Source organism: Narcine bancroftii, chromosome 11, assembly GCF_036971445.1.
Source record: "Narcine bancroftii isolate sNarBan1 chromosome 11, sNarBan1.hap1, whole genome shotgun sequence".
In the NCBI taxonomy this organism is placed as follows: domain Eukaryota; kingdom Metazoa; phylum Chordata; class Chondrichthyes; order Torpediniformes; family Narcinidae; genus Narcine; species Narcine bancroftii.
This window is the reverse complement of record NC_091479.1, coordinates 19326183-19342148: the sequence shown is the minus strand read 5'-3', so window position 1 is coordinate 19342148 and position 15966 is coordinate 19326183. Positions and strand designations below refer to the sequence as shown.

General features: G+C 43.1%; 1 protein-coding gene across 4 annotated transcripts in view; it reads left to right on the top strand.

Annotated features, from left to right (window-relative positions):
- Positions 1–10965, top strand: part of snupn (snurportin 1) — a 36337-nt gene extending 25372 nt beyond the window's left edge. For 3 of the 4 annotated variants that reach the window (XM_069902811.1, XM_069902810.1, XM_069902807.1), the window contains 4 exons: positions 1384–1481; positions 2216–2296; positions 7962–8042; positions 9757–10965. In XM_069902811.1, the coding sequence (XP_069758912.1) occupies positions 1384–1481; positions 2216–2296; positions 7962–8042; positions 9757–10095 (599 nt within the window). In that variant the 3' untranslated portion in view covers positions 10096–10965. The remainder of the gene's footprint in view (positions 1–1383; positions 1482–2215; positions 2297–7961; positions 8043–9756) is intronic. The other variant, XM_069902808.1, reaches the window with a different exon arrangement.
- Positions 10966–15966: the final 5001 nt, after the last annotated feature.

Here is a 15966-nt window from a genome sequence, read left to right as displayed (position 1 = left end):
CATATTTGTCCTTCATTTGTTCAAAAGATAATAATTTCTTTCCCGAAAATGAGCAGAACAAATTGATAAAACCATTTGAAATAGAGGAAATACAGGATATATTAAAAAAGCTACCAAACAATATTGATAGGAGTCCTGGAGAGGATGGACTCCCAATAGAATTCTATAAAACATTTATTAATTCCTCCTCTCCTGGAAGTAATGAACCAGATAAAAGAAACACAAAACTTGCCAGATTCATGTAAAACAGCGAAAAAAAGGAGCCTCCATGAAAAACGAAAGCAAATCTGGTGCGTGACTCTCTGCAGGCTGGAGAGGTGTGTGGATCAAAGGAAGGTGTTTGAGGTTTTGGAGATGGATTATTTCACCCCTTCCTTGCACCTTCACAGCAATTTGCTAGAGTTTCTTTCACAACACATTCCAAATCCACTACAGATTCGTCTAAACACCAACATTTTTAAAAACTTCCCATTTGCCTACCAAAATTAATGTTCTTGCTTTTCCCTGCATTATTAATCTGTCACTCACTTTCCTCTCCGATCATTCAATCAGTTTTATTTTGCAGGTTAATTGTGGTTGCTGCTTTTTCTCCCCAACCAGCTTTGTACATGTATTGGTGGCAAACACTGTCCTTTCAAATTATTAGCGAGATTAGAAACATTTGAGATCAGTCAGTGACCCTTGTGATGGCAGATAACAGATCGCCAGTAAGTGAAGGATCCATTCATTTCTGCTGTGATTTTTTTGATACCTTACCAATTGTATAATGTGGTTAGTTTATTATCCCATATATTCAAATCTTCATTTTATGTGACTTTTTAATGGCGTTTGAAAATCCAAATACTTTCTAAATCCTGGCTCCTCTCGCTAACCTGCAAGTTATTTTTTTCTCAAATATATTTATTGAACATCAAAAATGGCTTTGAACGCATGATACAGATGAGCATTGTGCATCTGTTCTCTTTTTTTTGACAGAAACCAACACATGTAGACAAATGTTACAAGTTACAACTTTAGGTTTGTCAAACCCCATTTTCTTTTACTATGTCAAGGCTTTTCAAAATGTTTCCTTACCCACTCAATTTGTGATCACTTAACTAAGTTTATTTTTAAAAAGTCCTGGATAATATTGTTATAGTCTGTGCATTTTATCCTGTTATGTTATGAAGGTCTGACTTCACCTGAAACTGCTGGTTCTTCCCTTTGTGAACAAACTTAAGTAGGAAAAATAAACTGAAGGGGCCCCTGATGGTGAGGTTACTTATCTTGATCCTTTAAATACATCCTGGATCGAAGTAATTGATTTAAGAGACTTGTAATCAACTTTGGTTTGATAGTCTCCCTGAATTTCATTGCTCTAATTCTTGCACCTCTCTTCTTCAGATTACACCATATTGGATTGTATTTACAGTGATGTGAACAGAACATTCTTTGTCTTGGATGTGATGTGTTGGAGAGGTCACCCAGTCTATGACTGTCAGGTCTGTTTGAAGGCACTGAGCTGAAGCCATTCTCTATGTGAGAGGTGTCCCCTTTTTATAGAATTTTAGGTATTTTCAGAATTGGTTTGACAAGCATAAAAAGGCCAAAATTAAAAAGAGACATGCTTGCATTTAAATTTGATTGTTTGTCATTGTTTGGCTTGGTTAATATAAAGCCTGAGTTGGGACACAGCTTGAAATTCCAGGATAGGCACGTATCTGACTGAGCTCGGAGATGCCCTCTAGGTCCCTTGACATTATTCCACCCAGTTTTTCTGGCCAACGTTCCCCACAATCAGGGTCACTCACTGTGTTGCTTTGGTTATTTGATCTGATTGTGTCAGAGGTTAGGATCTGGTCCTCAGGTTGGAGATGACTTCGACTGAAGTCTACATGGTGGCAGAGGCTATGGGACAGATGGAGGCAATTCCACGGACACAGCGACTCGGTGGGGGGGGAAGACTCCCTTTTGCTGACTGCAAGGGATGCTGGGCAATTTCTCCCCGTGAAAAAACTTGGATGGCAGACTAAACGCAATTTTGTTTAATAGTAAATCTGTTTTATTACATGGCAATAAAAGAATAAATTTGATGCAAGTCCTCAAAAAGAAAATCTGAGTTTAACCATTCAGAATCTCCTGATTATGTGATTTGTAGATGCTCAGATTCTCCTCCAGTGGCTTTGTAAATTATTGTTAAAGCTTTTTTTTTCTCCTTTATTCTGTTTAAAAACAGACAGAATTCAGATTTTTCTGGCTTCAATCAAAATTGCAAGAGGAAGGTGAGGAGCTGTCTGAGATAGCGACACGGAATCCAGTGAGTTCAATTTCTTATGTGGCAAGGTTTGCGTTCCTTGTTCTGGGTGGATGGTTAGTACCGTATATCGCACAACAGAAACCTATATGTGATGGAATTTTAAGTGGAACAGCCATTGCTCAAGGGCGATCCCACTCTCTCGGCGGAAGAGACCTTGATCCAATGGCACAGACAACCGTTAGGGATGGAGTCCTCTCTTGCTGCATTGGATGACCTGGATGTCTAAATGTCTTGTCATGTCTGGGCTTGTCTTCCCAACCGCTCAATCCACCAGGACCAGACTTCACGTGTGTATATATACTCAATCCACCAGGATCAAACTTCACATGTGTATATACTTAATCCACCAGGACCAGACTTCACGTGTGTGGGTGGTTGGGTCAAAAGCGGGAGGGGTCAAATTTTATACAGGTCAGACAAAAGCACGGAACATTCGGCCCCAAAAAATTGGGTGTATTACACAGTATCGACCATTTCATGAATATATTCAGTCGTTATTAGTAACAACCTGAAGTGAGTTCTTTCTGGGTGCTGTGTGTTCTGCACAATCTTCTTTCACCACTGGGCCTGGTCTTTGACAGACTCAGGAACAGGTTGTCACATTGTAAAATAACTTTGTGCAGATTCTTAACTCCTAACTCCAAATAGTGAAGGGGCTGAAATCTTGGTCCCAAATGCTTTTATGTACCCGAGGCAATAAGGTGGTCAATCTCGAAAATGACCACATTGACGAGGTACAGGTAGTAACTCACTGAAGGCGGCAAAGAGGAAAGATCAGCACCAGTTCCAACAATTTGACTCATAAGATAGAGGAAGCTCAACACTTTCTCAATGGACATGTTTGTGGACAGGTAGTGAGTGGATAATAGTTTCTTTGAGGAACTCAGACATCCTAGGGTCACCAAATTAATTCTATGGCTTTGAGTGTTAATTGAGAAGGGCTGGATAAACTTGATCTGATTTAACGGGAGAGGTTAAAATGTTGGGACAGAGTTATCGTTTTTTTTTCCCTTGCTAAAATCCTGAAACCAATAGCCTTGCCCAAGTACAAAAACAAAATACTGCAGATGCTGGAACTTTGAAACAAAATCATCAGGGGCTGGGTGAAGTGAACACTTTATTTTTGTTATGTTGATGGACCCTTAAACTCAAAATGTTTTGACTTGGCACTTTTCAAATGGAAAGGCTCGAGTTGCATGTTTACTTGTGAATAAGAGAAGGAATGGATGGGTTGTGGAGCTTCTCAAGTCTCGTCCACCATTTCCCAAGATCATTGCTGATGTGCTTCTATGTGTCCCCAGATCCCTGGATCAAGGGGTCAAAATCTGAACTTCAAAAATGTTGTTTGTGCATTTAGTTACTGAGCACCCACAGACATCTGAGTCAGAGGATGCCATGGGCTTGGATCCCTCCGGGTCAGAGGAGTCCGTGGGCTTGGATCCCTCCGGGTCAGAGGAGTCCGTGGGCTTGGATCCCTCCGGGTCAGAGGAGTCCGTGTCTTGGATCCCTCCGGGTCAGAGGAGTCCGTGGGCTTGGATCCCTCCGGGTCAGAGGAGTCCGTGGGCTTGGATTCCACTGAATAAAACAATGACCGACCCCTTAACCTAAGATTATGACCTCTTGTTCTAAACCAGAGATGGGCAACCTTTTTTTTAAAACTCATTCCACCTTAAGTAATCCTTATGCCACTGGTGCTCTGAGATTAGTAAGGGGTTGCTTAAGGAGGGATGTGAGTAGGAAGAAAAAATATGAAAACCACTGTTTTCATTATCCCTCATTGACTCGTTATGTGCAGGGTTTCATAACTCCAAAGGAAATGGGCCAATGACAATTTTTCTCAAGCAAAATATTTCAGTAACAATTAGGTCTAGAGCAGTGATTCTCAACCTTCCCTTCCCACTCACACCCCACCTTAAGCCATCCCTTACTAATCACAGAGCACGGATGGCCTAGGGATGACTTAAAGTAGAATGTGAGTTTTAAATAAAGGTTGTCCAACCCTGTTATAAGTGCTGCATCTAATAGAGGCATCCTCCATCACCTACTGCTTCTAGGTTCTACAGTATAATTGCTCATTTTGCTTGATGCGAAGGCCCTTGCGAACCAGAAATGTAGGGAACCCTCTTTACACGGTCTCCAAAGCAAGTTAAAGGGCTCGGAATTGTTCATCTGACAAACCTGTGCACAATCACAACCCAATTGGACTTTTGACTCCCCCACAACCCCTCCCTCAGCCCACCACCCCTCCTCTCCCCACCACCCCTCCCTCCCTCTCAAGCTCTTTCTTCCCACAAAGGCCAATGCACTGTTTGAGACCTGAACTGATGGTGTGCCTACCCAGTGTCCACAGGAAACCTGATCTTCCAGCTGTGATGTCTTATGTCCAGTTTGAACTCATTGTCGAAATGAGGAAGACCTTGGCTTCCCTTCCGTTATCGCCCGAAAGAATACTTAAACACGATCCACAGTACAGTTAAAGTAAACACTAGGTTGTGGAAACAGGCCACACGGCTTGGGTATAAAGGGAAGAAAATAAATTTTAAATCTGTTATAGAACTTGCTATATAAATATTTTTTCATGCACGTGTTGGATCCCTAGTTATTATTTCACATGGAGAAAAGATACTTTGAAAATATAAATGGGTTTATTTCTGGTTTGCACATAGCATTAAATAAATCTTAAGTACATTTAAATCCCCGGTGTCCAGTGCCTTTGGGGATCGTAGAAGCCAGATATGCAAATTTTTTGATAGCCTGAGACACACTCCTCTAACACACCACGTTAAGGATAAACAGTTTAAAAGAGAAAAAGAAATTTGTAAAAAAAAAGTATTGTAGTCCTTAATTATTTAAAGTTCACTTTAATCAGGTATTTTAAATTTGAACCCTGGGCACTGGCGCTGTAACAACGTTGCATTAACCATGACGCTGTCATAATTAACCCCCCCCCCCCCCCAATATTTACAGGTAAAGCCTTACTAGTATACTTAATAATACACTAATAAGGATAAATACCAGGCAGGGATAGGGAGACCCTTTGGGAGAGTTGTCCTCATCGGCTCTTCATCCTGGGCAATGCCATTTTATTCAAACACAACTTTATTGAAACTTTATTCAAACAGCTGCTGTGGACACGACCGGGGCGCTCCACTGGCTGAATGTTTGCCCCCATCTTCACCGAGGAGTTGTGTGTTGCTTCAGAGAACATATACTTCCACAATTTTAAACTTTTATTTATTCTTATTTATTTTTAAATGTATTTGTTTTCTCATTTTTTTTTCCACCAGTTGCTTGGGGTCATCAGTTCCTTGGATTCCAGATACTGGGGTTTTAGTGTATTTATCCCTTTGATTCTGAGAGGTTGACTGTAGTAAAATTAGATTTCTGGGCCTTGCCCATTCCTTCCACTCTGACCTGGTGTCTCTGGACAGGAGACGCCATTGGCAAGAGAACCCTTTTCCTCCTCAGTCGATTTTCCACCACGCGAGTGAACTTTCACTGACCTGGCTGAACCGCTTCCAGAACCCATTCTGACATCCACCTGATGTAACATTTCCTGCAGCTGCATCAAAACTGCCTCGTGGGTCAAAGTCGTCACTCTTAATTCTGACACTGGAGAACTTTTTTTTGAGTCTGTAAACTGGAGTCAAAAGTCTCCTGCATTATTTAGGTAATTACTGACAGGCCGTTACACAGTTCCACGAATTCAAGGCAGCGTGCTAGTTTGTTGGCAGCAGCTTTATGCCTTTCTGTTCTGTGAGTCGCCCTTTAATGCACTTCCATGAGTACAAAGAGGAGCTGACCCATTCCTGAGTCATTGGAATGTTCCCACACAATGGTTGATGTTGGCGAGGAGCCAAGATAATTTCTTCCAGTCTTCTGCAACTTTCCCCATTTAGTTTTTTATTCTGACCCTGCTGGGGCCCCTTACAGCCCCTCCCATTCTCACGGTGTGACTATCCCACCCTATTGCTAAGGGAACAGTACCCAAGCAACAAAAGCTCAGTTGAAGTCACACTCCAAGTGTTGAAACAAAAGTGCTTCCAACTCCAACCGGCTGTTGTAGTTTGCAGTGGATGCTTTGCATTTTAACAACCATCAAACCATTCAGAGCAGTGTCCCCGTTTGGTGCTGGCAGTGAGGCAGTGGAATCTTCTCCCCTTGTTATGTGTGGAGGGGGGGAGGGGGGTGTGATCTGTCAGTGGATTGCAGCGACTTTCACTGTAGCGCCTGTGCAGAATGCCCAGGTGGGTTAGGTCCTTGCAAGGTGAAGCTGGATTAGGAGATGGAATAAAGCAAATCAAATAAAAAAGATGACAATAGAAGTCTGCAAGACAGCCAGTGCTTTCTTTTTATCAGGGCTTGAGTAGCAAACACCAGAGGTGATCTGCACAAAGTGAAGGGAGGAAAGTTTAGGGGACACGTCAGGGGTGGTGGTGGAAGCTGAAACATTAGGGCCATTTAAGAGACTCTTAGCCAGACGCATGGTTGAAAGAAAAATAGAGGGTTGCGAGGTAGGAAAGGATTAATTTTTTTTTTGGTAGGAGTACATAGGTCGACCCAGCATCAAGGGTCGAAGTTTGCCAAATGTGGCCTGTTGAAATGTGCAGCTGAATAAAAGCTCTGCAGCTCGAGAAAACTGCCAATGGGGAGAGAGGAACAGACCAGCTCAGTCATGTCAGTGGACACTCTGCAAAGTCATCAACCGGAAATGTTAACTTCCCTTTTCTCTCCACAGATGCTGCTTGACCTACTGAGTAAGTTCCCCCCCCCCCCATCCCGATCCATTGAAGACTGCTTCCTCCTCAACACCTTTTGCCTCAGTGATCCATGAGATTTTTGTGTGTGATCCCTCTGCCCCACCCTCATTGGGGTATGTCACTAGTCAGGGAAGGGAACAGTGCTGATGACCACTGTTGCCCTGAAGGGACTGGGTACCTCAACACCAAAATGAACCAATGACAACATTCATCTTTGCTTCCAGTGCATTTCAAATACTTTACCCTCCTGTCATATATATTTATTGAAAGCAACTGATTTCTCTTGAAAACGCATGTTATAAATACAGGTTGTACCTCTTTAATCTGATGACATTTGGACCTGACCATTGCTGGAACACAGAAAATGACGGAAAACAGAAATAGACCCCTAACATATCAAAGGTAGAACAAAGCTTAAAACAGGAAAAATACTGTGGGGTGGCGCGGTTAGCACAACACCTTTATGGCGCCAGCGATCAGGATGTTAGTACAAACTCCTTACAGACAGTGCGGGTCCCAATTGCTGGCGTTGTAAAGGTTGGATCAACCGCCATTAGTACAAACTCCTTACAGACAGTGTGAGACTCGAACCCTGGTCTCAATCGTGGCAGATCCAAACTTTACCAGTGATCGGGGCTGGGGTTCGAGTCCCACTCTATCCGTAAGGAGTTTGTACTAACAGCGGCAGATTCAAAACATGCAGGACCATGGGAGTTGCTGGACTACAGAGCGCTGAATAACAACCTGTAGCTCTCACCCAAGGTATTCGATGCTGTGCAGCCAAGCAATTCAGTTTCTACACTGTCCTGTTTTTTTTTTGTTGTTTTTGGTTTACACGCCAGCAATTCACTCAAGTTGTCAGAACTCTTCATAAGTGTGAAAGTGAATCTCTCTTCTCTTCACAGTTCAAGTTTGTGGGATTGCCCAATGCATTGTGCACAGCAGAAGCTGTTTGTCAGGCGTTAGCTGTGGACTATCCCTTTGAGGTAATCAAAGTACTTGCTGGCGTTGCCAATGTTCTGCGGGGCGATGCTGTTGCTCTTCGCATATTACTCTCGTTCTGTGTTCTGACAGCCGCATTGATATTACTGATAATACGCGGCGACTCTGTCACCAGAAACAGACCCTTCATCCCGTCACATTCATGCTGACTCTTGTACCTATTGGTGTGAATCTCGTTTGCCCGCGTTAAGTCTGTGCCTTTTCAAGAAAATGCTTCTTGAACATGGTGATTGTATCTGATTCCACCACCTCTTCTGGCTCAATGTCCCAGAAATCAGCCATCCTCTTTACAGGAGAAACTTGCTTCTGATTCCCTTTAAATTTTCTCCTTCTCACCTTAAACCAATCCTCTCTTTTTTGGCATTCCCACCATATATATATATATATATATTAAAAAAAAGATTCTGTCTGTCGACCCTCTAGTAATTATATACATCCCCCTCAAGTTTCCCCCCCCCCCCAGGGAAAACCATGTTAGTCTCTCCACACAACTCCGACAAAATCCTGATGAATCCCCTCTGCACTCTCTCCAGTGCAATCAAATCCTGTTGTGCAGCCAAATCAGCGTTTGTAAAATTATAACATGACGTTCCAAATCTTGTATTCAATGTCCCTCCCAATTTTACTTCTTTCCATCCATGTTTTCACTTTCAGTGCATTTCTTCTCTGGAGGCCTTCCTTTGGTCCTACCTTTATTTGATTTGCACCTCCTCGCATTTGTCATGGCTCTAATCAGCTTCCCGTCTGGTCTGTATCTTGTATCAGTCATCAACAACCTTACTCACTATCCACGACAATAATTTTTGTGTCGTCTGAACCTGCTCATCATATCTTTGACATTCACATCCAGATCTTTAATATATCTCAAACATTAAAGGTCTCTGTACTGATCCCAGCACCAGACAGACTTGCATTTAGAAAAGCATCCCTCTTCTCCCTTCTGTCTCTTCCTGGTCTGATTGAAAGCCCATGGAATTATTGTATAAATTTATCTGCCTTATATATGCGTGTAATCATTGATACTATGTTTGGGTAGCCTGCCCACCGGTTCTTCCTATACCCTAAACGTTGACACTCTCCCTGGCTGCCCACCAACCAGAGCTCCTGACTGGACCCTCACCCCGGCTGCCCGCCCATCCAAGCACCCGATGCCCCAAATGCCCACCCATCTGAGCTCCTGATGCTCTGAACACTGACTCACCACCCAGTCGCGGCCTCTGTTCTCCCGGTGCCTTTAATGGGGTAGGTACTTGTAAAATTCGTTCCCCCCCCCCCCAATTTGACCTGAAAAATTAGTCCAAGAAAACTCAACGTTTATACGAGTATATACGGTAGATTTTTCCTTTCCCCTTCTTGCTTCTCTCTCTCTCCTTTTCCTCCAGTAAAACCCTGGTATCCGGCACCTACAGGGATTGGTAGTTGCCAGACAAATGAATTTCCCAGTTGCTTGAGGCTGCATATTGCATGAATAGAGAACTAATGGCAAGACGCACCAATTTTACGCTTGTGTATTTTTTTTTTACCCATTTGTTTTCCGTGATTTGCTGGTTGCTTGAGGCTGCTGGATGCTTGAATTTCAGATAATGAGGATTTTACTGTATTTATCAGTCCAAGTGTAAAGGTTCCACACACAAGCACAGGCACATCAACAGCACTCAGCTCCCAATACTTCTAATGGTTGTGAACTATTTCCTGCAGGTCGATGGGCTGCTATTCTATCACAACCAGACACACTACACCCCAGGGAGCACACCACTGGTTGGCTGGCTGAAGCCGTACATGGTGGCCGACATTCTGGGCCTCCCGGTCCCTGACAGCCCTTTGACCTCAAAGCCTGAGTACGCCAACTCTCAAATGATGCAAATCATCGAACAGAAGAAAAACAAGATCGGGCAGGATGGTGTCAACCAGGGTATGAGAGCAAAACCTGGTTCAGGGCGCTACGAACTAGAACATCTCTCCACTCCCAAAAAGATCAAGGACGTGCCCAGTAAAATGGAATGCACAAGCAAAACTGAAAGTGAACTAGCCCAGTGATGTGTCTTGCAGGACAGCAGTTCTGTGCCCAGTGCCCTCGAAGCCGCTTGGTATTTGTATTGTTGGACGCCTCGGGGGTCAAGTCTGAGAATTGCGTCGTGTTCCTGAAGAACCATTGACTTTTGCAGCAGTTGCTGTTACTGTTCCTGTCCCAAGCTGGAGGGCTCTTGAATGTGGGTGGGGAAGCAGAGTTTGCGCTCACGAGGACTTGACAGTTGCAGTTGAGGAAAAGGGGAGCTCTTCTCAGCACACTTGAAAACATCAGATATGTGCCAGGATTTGCTAGCATCACATGGACTTGAATTCTGAATTAATCTGTTTTTACACAGCAGGGACGGAATTGGTAGCAGTGTGCATTTTTATTAATTGAGTTAGTCTGGCAAGGGGGTGTGAGATATGAGTAGGATTTACACACACTCCTCTGAGTGAACCATGGTCGATTTTGCAATAGTTTTAAGTTGTCAGTTAGTGAGGGTCCAAATCAAGTCTTAGACTACCTGGGCTCCAACCACATAAACTATACCCAGCTGTAAATTAACATTACATTCAAGTGCAGAACTGTCCAGCAGTGTATATGTTTTTTCCCTTCTCATCTCCTGGCCTCTCCCAGGCGTAAGAGGCTGGCTGGAGACAGGCCACTGCTGTTTGCAAGTTGTTGATTCCAGAGGCTTGTTCAATTTGAGGTTTGACTTAAATTGGTGAAAATGTGATGGCTTGTATTGGAAAGCCTGTTTTATATTGTTTTTAAGTTTTTAAAGCTTAATTTGCAGTCTTGTTTAAAGTGTTCAGTACCATGCCAAAAATGATTGAATGTGCTGTCTACATGTCTTGTGACCTGCTTTTTAATAAATCAAACAATTCGCTCCATAAGCCCACATTGGACCGTCTTGTGTATGTGAGCCTGAGGTAATTACTTCCGCTAAAGGTGGGCTTCACAGGCTCTTTGCCAGTGATGCTCTACATAACAGGTTAGATTAAGGCCTCTTAGAATCGTACAGCACAGAATAGGCCCTTCAGCCCAACTCACATGGTCCATATCCTTCCAGCTCTTCTAACCCAAATACTGTATCTTTCCGAAAGTGTCCAAAGCACGTTTGCTTCCATAGCATTTTGTTCCATACACAGACTGTGTTCCATACACAGTTGCTCCTCCATCTCTTGCATCTTCCCCCTTCGCCTCTTTTAACACCCCGCCATCAGGAGTCCGGCAGAGTAAGCAGGAAGAGCTGATTTGGAACACTGCCGGGACCTGACGGCGGGGTGATCAGTCAAATGAGTGATGAAGCTTTACAGCACATCTGTGCAGAAATCGTACTTTGCAAATGACTTTTGGCATGACCCTTTTTGTATTTTACACCTACAAAAAGAGTTTACATTACTAAGAAAACAGAAAAACAGGCTTGCAATTGAGAGATAATGTGCTTTTTTTTGCTTGTTGCCTGAGGTTTGCTGTTCAGTACAGGCTGAAGGAGTAGGCGTCCATCTTGGGAAATAATTTTAAACGATTAATATTCTTATAAATTTAATTTAGGCGTACAACATGGTAACAAACCCTTCAGGCCCATGAGTGAGTACTGCCCAAATACACCGATCAACCTACAACCGTGTATGTTTTGAAGGGTGGGAGAAAACCTGGAGGAAACCCGTGCAGACACGGAATATGTACAAATTCCTTACAGGCAGCACCGGATTCGAACCCGGGCTGCTGGTGCCATAACAGCGATGCGCTAACCATCCCTTTTGGATCTCACTGCAGTGATTGGCTGACATCTTTACGGACAGCTCTAATTTAAAATTCAAAAGGTAGGATTAAGAAGTGCTTTGCCAGATCCGTGGTTGTGCAAGACAAGGTTGAAAGAGGAGCTATCTTAAACCTTAGCTCATTGAAGAGTGCTTCAGTGTGCACAGAAGGGTTTTATTCTGTGGCTGAGGTATGAGAGGATCGAGCTGGGGTGGTGGGGGGGGGGGGGGGGAGTTGGATTTTATAGGCAGAACTGCAAGGCTACACTTTTCACCTTCCCTTCTTTGGGGTAAGATGCCAAGCAAAGGTTTGAAGGAGAGAAACAAAGAACAAGTGGCCATTCAACTCTCCCCGTAGCATGTGCCTGTGGAACACAGTCCTCGAAAGAGGTCCACTACATTACACAAGATCGACGATGTGCATTGGAAAACAGGCAGAAGAAAAGCTTTTCAGATATTAAAGGTCAGTCGACTTGAGTTGGTTTTGTCCAGGAGACACAGATTTCCTGGGGTTTTGTTTGAGCTCTAAGCATCAGATTGCCTGGGAGCACCACTGGGAGAATAGTGGAATGGCTTTTTCTCTCTGTCAGCACCATGGAGGAATTTTGATTGCTGATTATGGGGCTATGAGTACTCTATTGATATTGATCAAGGCCATTGATTAAGGCAGTGCCTCCAGGGATTCTGCACATCACAGAGGCAGAGAAACAGACTGCCTTCCAATAAAAAAAGACTCAAACCCAGTATTGATATATCAACACATTAAAATATTAATTGTTCCTGAACAAAGTGAAATGAAAACAAACAACTTTTATGAAATTCTGGTGCATCTGAGTCTGAGCATTGATAGAAGTGCCCACTGTGGAGACAAAATCGCCTCTCAGTAACTCATTACACTGGGCAACAATCTTTTTCAAAAGGTTTTCTTCCTGAAAATGAATTGAGGGTTACGATAGACAACGTCAAGCTGAACACAAAGAGAATTTCAGATGATAACGTAGGAAGTTGGAAACATTACATTAACTTTTATTGAATTTACCATGTTTAATAGGATAATGGTGCTGACCCATTGCATTAGTTCAACTGACCTAAAATTGTTTTACTGCTCATTGTCCTTTGTACTCAGCATCTGATGCCTCTCATGCCAGTGTCCAACAATAGTTGGCCAGCATTGATGGATTCCAGTTGCCCTGATACTGCTTTTCCATGGTCACAATGCCCTGGTGAAACCAGGTGAATGCAGAAAATCAATTTTCAATGACATGTTGCACGTTTGAAGGAAAAAAGCTTCAAAGCTTTAAAAAGTAAACATACAGCCCGGGCTGCCCAATTAACCTACAACCCCAGTACATTTTGAATGGGAGGAAATGGGCACCTGGAGGAAACCCCCACACATGGAGAGAAATACAAATTCCTGATGCACAGTGCAGGATTCGAACCCAGGTTGCTGGCATTGCACTGACCACTATGTTAACTGTGCCACCACTAGTGTACTTGAAGCATTGGTTATATCTAATTTTTAAAAAAGTATGTGATAGGGAAATTTTAAGGTGATTTTTGTGAGCAGCAGAGCCCAAAATGCATAAAATACTCCCAAAAGTGTTCTGGAAGCAAAAGCCCATTGTAAAGCTTGCAGTATTTGCTCATCAATTACTATAGCGGTAATCTGACAGCGACTTCTGGCATCCACAGCTCTAGACCCAGCTCCTAAATGTTGTTCTTGGTAGATGTACTTTGTATTAGCACTGAAATAAATGTAATGACAGAATTCTCACCAGTCACTGACTGAAAATAATTAGAAATGGTTGGGCTAAATCAGGGGTGTCAAACTCAAATTCACGGAGGGCCAAAATTAAAAACTTGGAATAAGTCGAGGGCCGAACTAAATATTTATTGAAAATTTTCAACAACATCTGCATGTTTTCTCTTCTTTCAACATATGTAATGTTAAACTTTTACTTATTAAAATAAATGTTTAATAATAGTTTTGGATAAACTCTTTCCAGAAGCATTAACAAATGAGAAATAAAATATTCAATAAATAATATTTCCCTATAGAGGATTTGTCAAATGTTGCTAGTGTGCTGTCGAATAGTAAAATCTGAGGGCTATTGAGAATGTGGGAGAATAACATGATTCCTGAAACAATCAAATGGGTGACTGATTGTGGGCATGAACTCTAGCAGGGTTATTTGCCATGCCCTTTTTCCATTGGTACAGATATCCTTTGATTTACACACTTTTCAAGTTTTCTGCCTAATGAGCTTGTATCCAGGTGCAGGACCATTTTTAACCCGGAATATATTTATCACTGTGACATGAAACTATTGGAAGATCGTTTTATCCTGAGATTAAAGTTCATAATACTTACTCAGGCCTGTGTGCGGGAGGGCGGGGTTTGCGGGCGATCGGGTTGGACAACGACAGTGCGGGGGCATCGGCTCTCGCTGCTGGGCGGCATCTCGGCGGATCAGCGGCCCCGTCACCGTGAGTCGCGGGTCGGCCTGTGGCAGGGAGGGGGAGTGGGCAACGGTCCTGGCGAGGTCAGGCCCGAGGCCTCCGGTTCCGGGCGCTGGGAAGCGGCCTTGGCTTCCCCTGACACCGGCCAGGCCCCAAAACCAGAGTCCACGGTGAGACCCTGCAACGTAAACAGAGAAGGTGGGGGCGATTAGCGGGCTGACGCCAATGCATTCTGGGATTTGTTGTATTACTGTGCATGCGCTATACTGGCGCGGCTGCTAGCGGGCCACCTCTAATACATGTTTGAAATGATCTTGCAGGCCAAATATAATTATATTGCGGGCCAAATTTGGCCCGTGGGCCAAAGTTTGACATGTGTGGGCTAAATGTACTGAGAAGTGAGTTAGCTCCTCACAATGCAATGAAGAATAATTACTGCTCGCTAACCTCTCTGACTGAAAAGCTTGTTAGCAAGAATTTCTTCCCTCAGAAGAAAAATTATTTTTAATGTTCTTTGAGAACCCTTACTTTTAATCTCATGGTTCAAACAACTGCCACACACAGGCGACAACAGATGCTGGAATCAGCATCGTGAAGGATTCTAGGCCGAGAACTTGGATAGGGTGGTGAAGGATTCTGGGCTGAGACCTTGGATAGGGTGGTGAAGGATTCTGGGCTGAGACATTGACTGTTCTTTCTCCCACTGATACTAACCTGCTGAGTTCCTCCAGCAGATTGCTTTTTAAAAATCACCCTGGATATGTTTTTAATGAAGTGTTGTGTCAAACACTCAGGTTAACTGGATGCCATTTGTATTCTCTAGTTTGGGAATTGGCCAACTCATACAAGGTCCCATTGGCCTGCGCTTGGTCTACACCCTTATTAAAAAATCCCCATTATCCAGAATTCAAGCCACCGCGAGCCTCAAGCAATCAGAAAATAAATGTAGGTAAAGAATATGGAAATTTAAAATTGACGCCCCCTAGCGGTTGGTGTGCCAATCATGCAACGTGCAGTCTCAAGCAAGAGGCAAATTCACTTATCCGGCATCTACCAATCCTCATATGTGCTGGATACCAGCAGTCTTACTGTATCTACCCAAAGGTCAAACAAAACAAAAATATGGTCCACATTTTGAAGCTATACTTGCTGGATTTTATGGAGGGCAAGAGTCAAGAAAATTAAAGATGACAACTGGTTTGCTAGGCCTTTAAATCACAAGGGTTGGAAACTTCTATCTACACCAACAAAACTTACTTTTCTCTTATAACTTGTTTGACCAAGTTTCTCCTGTGTTAAATCTTACTTTATACCAATCCCTTGAACCACAATGAGATGCTTTGCTGTGTGAAAGACAATTTAGAACTTTGATACAATACCCAAGTGTTTTTTTCCCAATACTGATTTATCCAAAAGCTGAAATACAAACAGCGGGTCTGACAGCAGCTATGGAAAGAGAAACTGAGCTAACATTTTAGGTCAATAACTTTCCATCAGAATCCTGCTTCAGAGAATCACAGGGAAAATCTGGCACAAGAGGCCATCTGAACTGTTCTTTTTGCACTTTTTTTTTAGAAAAAGAAGTGCAGTAATTGCATTTCAAAAACTGATAGGGAGGTTCTGAGGGAGATTGGAGGGACTGGATATAAACTTGTTTGTGCATCTTAGAAA